This window comes from Salvia splendens, unplaced genomic scaffold (genome assembly GCF_004379255.2).
Source record: "Salvia splendens isolate huo1 unplaced genomic scaffold, SspV2 ctg60, whole genome shotgun sequence".
Lineage (NCBI taxonomy): Eukaryota > Viridiplantae > Streptophyta > Magnoliopsida > Lamiales > Lamiaceae > Salvia > Salvia splendens.
This window is the reverse complement of record NW_024599261.1, coordinates 30,110-34,889: the sequence shown is the minus strand read 5'-3', so window position 1 is coordinate 34,889 and position 4,780 is coordinate 30,110. Positions and strand designations below refer to the sequence as shown.

General features: G+C 34.1%; 1 protein-coding gene across 2 annotated transcripts; it reads right to left on the bottom strand.

Annotated features, from left to right (window-relative positions):
* Positions 1–1,913: 1,913 nt before the first annotated feature.
* LOC121790729 lies at positions 1,914–4,534 on the bottom strand. Of its 2 annotated transcripts, XM_042188870.1 has the most exons (5): positions 3,918–4,532; positions 2,917–3,314; positions 2,663–2,811; positions 2,402–2,578; positions 1,914–2,204 (listed from the first exon to the last, which is right to left on the bottom strand). In XM_042188870.1, the coding sequence occupies exons 1-5, from the start codon at positions 4,355–4,357 to the stop codon at positions 2,160–2,162; spliced, it is 1,209 nt and encodes a 402-aa protein (XP_042044804.1). In that variant the 5' UTR covers positions 4,358–4,532; the 3' UTR covers positions 1,914–2,159. The 2 variants fall into 2 exon arrangements, with proteins under 2 accessions (XP_042044804.1, XP_042044803.1); XM_042188869.1 differs by lacking the exon at positions 1,914–2,204 and having other exon boundaries at positions 2,213–2,578; positions 3,918–4,534.
* Between the last annotated feature and the right edge of the window lie 246 nt (positions 4,535–4,780).

The window sequence follows — 4,780 nt, the reverse complement described above, 5'->3', positions numbered from 1 at the left end:
ATTTTTCCCACGAACTTTGAAATTACAATATATCACGAACTTTACCTCGAGTTTGTTATTTCCCAAATAAAAAAATTCCAACTATATTAATAGATTGAATAACAATTTTGGAGGGTATGCTTCAAGAAAAAAACTATCCTTAAAGATTGAAAAACTTGAAGCTCTCGAAGTTGTTGTCAAGAAATTACGAAAAAAATCCGTATCATGATATTATTTTCCGGAATTTTTTCATTGGTGGGAAATAACAAACTCGGGGTAAAGTTCGTGATATTATTTGCCAATTTCAAAGTTCGTGGGAAAAACCCAACTTTTTAAAAGTTCCATGATATTAGGTGTCAATATCCCAATAAGAAAATGCCACTTTATTTTTGAGGTATAGATATCGAAATCCGATTAAGTCTGGTTGAGAAACTCACATAAGGTATTTGTTTATCCGAAAGAACCACCAGGTCAGGCATTAGGTGACAGGAAGGTTTAAACAATTTTTCAGGTTGAATATCCGATTTTTTTGGTCGAGTACCTGATGGTAAATGATTCGTCAACCCTAACTAGACGCAAAGCTCCGTTGACTCGTTGACAATCTTGCCCATATATAGAGATATAGGCCAACACAACTTATGGCAGTGAAGGGACTTAAGCCCCTAGATATACTCCCTCCATCTCATTAGAAATGAAACATTTGCTTTTCAGCACGGAATTTTATGTATCATTGTTTTATGAGTTAATAAAAAGATAATAAAGTAAAAGAGATGAAAGAATAGAGATGCTATTGTTTCCATTTTAGAAAGAGTTTTCATTTTTAATGGGATAGAGTGAGTACTTCATTCATCCCATAATAGTAGAAATTCTTTTCATTTTGATTGTCCCATAAAAGTAGTCCAATTAATTTTCAATAATTTTTTCCTTTCTAATAAGGTTGATTCATTCTAACAATACTCCAATCTCTTTTCTTTCTATATTTTTCTTACTTTATTAATTCTATATTAAAATTTATACTACTATTTTTAAACTATCTATATTTATATATAGTGTTGATTGTTGTGTGAAATTCTCTATCATCTTTAAAGAATATACAATACTATAAATATTCTCTGAGATTTCTAAACTCAAGAATAATATCTAAGCTCATATCAAAATAATTTTTTGCATTCGCTCTGTTGGAGAATACACACCTCGACCAACAAATATTAGTATAAGAGAGTGGACTAGCTTGTTAAGTGAATACGAAATTGTGACATAATCTGATCAATTTATATTTGCTTAACATTAATCTAAATTGTTAAGAAATTTATGAACTCACATTTAGAGGAAAAGAAATATTAATAAAACAGAAATTTTATTCTGAATTAGGATGGCGAATTAATTGTTGCGCCGAATGTAGCACACCAAACTTTTAAAAAATCATATATATTCAATAAAGTTATGTTACTTTATTTCGGAACTTTTTGACCGACATCAAAAAGCCATATTAATTTTTCAATTTAAGTATTTTAAATTATATGGTTGTTCTTCAGTTGTGCTTTGATAATTTTGTCTGCCTTAGTAAAAAACTTAATATTATGTCGTAATATACTTTCGGCACGCGAAATAAAGTTGTTTTTTCAATCATTTTTACTATTGTTTTCATACACAATCATTTAAGTTGAATATCTAACACACCGTTGACAAATTAATCATTTAGCTGCCATTTGTTTTTCTCGTTTTGTAATACTAGTTAACAGTACATTATTATTGGCAACTTTGTCGATTAAGTTCTTTTTCTAGTAAAATAGAACTTTTCAACAAAACTTTGATTTGCAATGCACAATATCATAAATTTACTTTATTTAATTTGTGTTTTATATTAGTGCAGGAAAATGTCATGAAGATATGAGCCACCATATTTGAAATGAGATTTTCCAACTGACATTCACTACAATAAAAATCATCATACATAAACCAGCCATTAATTTATTACAACATCTACTACAACCAACATTTTCTTACAACAATTCAATCTTACATATCCAAATCCTCGAACTATCACCGTCACATTGGAGGCGACGGTGATTGCTTAAAGGTTTTGAACTCTACGTTCCACTAAATTAAAGACGTTCATGATTGATCACTAGATGTCACTCTTCATGCCTCCACATTTGATTCAAGCCATCAAAAGATTTTCAACGGCACGAGACATCTAGAGTGATAAACGTTGTCCAAGCATCCTAAGATAACGACATCAGAAGATTATTGGCGAGATAGTCACAATAAAAGAATGTATTAGTATGCATTAATGCATAATTAAACTCTACATCACTCAACTGTCAATAATCTTAGTAGTGGACAATATAACTTAGCTAGAAAGTAGATAAATAGGACATAGATCGAAAAAGTAGGAGAGAGAATGTTTATAACAACTCGCCTGAAGAGCGACAAAGGCCTTTTCTGCAATGTACTTGTGTAAGAGTGAGGCTCCCCGTTGTTGTAGCTTGTCTGGATGCAGGCACAAAATGGATTTTTGATACGCTTTCTTAACCTGTGAGCTCTCCATTAATTTCATTAGAGGTATTGCGATCCAACCGCTATTGGGCAATAGAATCTGAAGATCCCAACATGGTAATATCAGGTTTTGATCGTTATGTAAAAAAAATGAAATTAAAGATCATATTTGTTGTCTTCTCACATGATGTAGGGAAGATAATAGCAACCGGATGTCGGATTCCTTGCCGGTCAACCAAAGCCTTATCTTCTCATCGAGTATGCTCGTGTCATCTTCTAATAGAGAGCTATCCTCAACTCGATTTGATGAAATATGAGACTCATCCATCACTTCTGCATTGTTTAAACCAAGATTAAATAGAGCCGAAAAATCCAACCGATATAAAAAATAACATGAAAAATCAGTTAATTAATTAACTAACTAACTAACTAACCAACCTTGTGTAATTGGTTTCTCTTGAGAAGAATATTTGCGAATCCTATCCTTGGCCCATGCGATGGCTTCATCGACATCGGTGGATTCGTAGGCAGTGTCTCGGCTGCAAGAATCGAGCTCTATCACGTACGAGCTCATCAACTCATCTTCATCTATTTCCATTTCCATTTCTTCATCGATTATTTCGCAGCTCTCTGCGTTTGATATCGCAGATGATGGTGAGTTGAACTGTATGTCGTCGTTTTCAGTCACTCTGAATTTCATTTGCTCAATATCAAGATTTTCTTCGATTTCTTTGGATCCCCACAATTTCTCTAGAAACTCATTTTCACAATCCATGTTGGAAAACACTGGCTGTTTTTTGTGATGTGAATCCCACTTAGTCTTGATGTTTATTGGCCTAAAAATGGGCATAAAATTAGTATCATACATTTATCTAAATCTAAATATATCATATAGTCTAAGTAGGGTTGAATAAAATAATATATGTACACATCTTGTTTATATTAATTCGACGTGTTTTCTAATAATTGTCTCTGATTGAAAAAGTAAAGCGATTTCGAGACCAAAAAATCAAAATTTTAGATCGATTATCCAACATGCTAACCGGAGTTCATTTGTGTTTTTACATAAAAAGAAATAATTGGGATAGCTCGGAACAGAATATTACTCAAATAACTTTGACTAATGGATTATATTTTGTCGAAAAAGGGACTAATTTCATGTAATAGAAAAAGTAGTAGTACAAATTTTACTACTTCCAGCCGTCAGCACAGGTCTTAAGAAATTGTTTAATTATATAAAGAAAAATAGGAAAATGAGTTAGTAGAATATAGTTCTCAATTCATTTTATAATAAAATGCGAGTGTATTGAATTAATTGACTGGCGGGTCCAATTACCTAAAATGGAAAAAAAACAAATTAGATTTAAATCATGAAAATCTTAAAATAGTAAAATGTGACTTTAAATCGCGAACCTGAGTATTTTTTTACGATTACACACCTGAGCTTGGAAGCTAATAAGGAAATGTCGTCGCATACAGGAAAGCGGACGGGGCTGAGCTCCTCGGAGCTCAGCACCGACGACGAATTCGTCTTCGACCTTGACCTCCAGCTCATCATCTTCGTGGTGTCCCATCCGAAAATGTCGCTGAAAAAGCCACTCCTTTGGCGGCTGCTACGATCAATACTAACCTGCTGCAAAGATGGAATATCGAAAAGGGGCAAATTCCGGCCACTCCGCCTCACCGGCTGCGCCGCCGCCTCTGCCGGTTTCTCAGTTGGCCAAAATATGTCGTCGTAGAAGCAACCGGCGGCGGATAGGTGGTGGGAGAATATGCTGCGGGGAGCGCCCCCGAAGACGTCGGTGAATCTGTCATCGGAGACGCTTATGTTGGCGGCGGGCCGCTGTATTTCCGATCTCATTCGCCGGAGATCCTCCATTTTCGTGTTAGTGTGATTTGATTGGTATCAATATACATGATTGTGTTTCCTTTATATAGACATTTTTTTTTGTAGTTTTGTAATTTCCACCGTTATTTGGTCTTTCATTTGTTGAGCTGTAGACGCGTTGGAATCAATGAGGATTCATTTCTAGAGTGCGGGATGAGTTGTTATTGGGTCGATCTGTTAACGATCCAACCCGTTAAAACAGATCAGACACGGCCTTTGAAGAAAATCTGAAATCCGAATATGAACTCAAACATTATTCGCACACCATACGAACAAGGCTATAATTCAAACCCAAAATAATCGTTTCTTTATGGGACCGACCCAAACAACATGATTATGTGTTGGGTTAGGGTCTGGTTATTCGTTAATAAATAAAATTATTGTTTTAATTATTTTTAATAAATATAAAAATGT

Bases quoted from the DNA above. Each gene is read 5' to 3' on its own strand.
- LOC121790729 (XM_042188869.1), bottom strand. From the start codon at position 4,357: ATGGAGGATCTCCGGCGAATGAGATCGGAAATACAGCGGCCCGCCGCC. The intron at 3,315-3,917 runs GTGTGTAATCGT...GCCCATTTTTAG, and splicing joins TTATTAGCTTCCAAGCTCAG to GCCAATAAACATCAAGACTA. The intron at 2,579-2,662 runs GTGAGAAGACAA...TGGGATCTTCAG, and splicing joins TATTATCTTCCCTACATCAT to ATTCTATTGCCCAATAGCGG.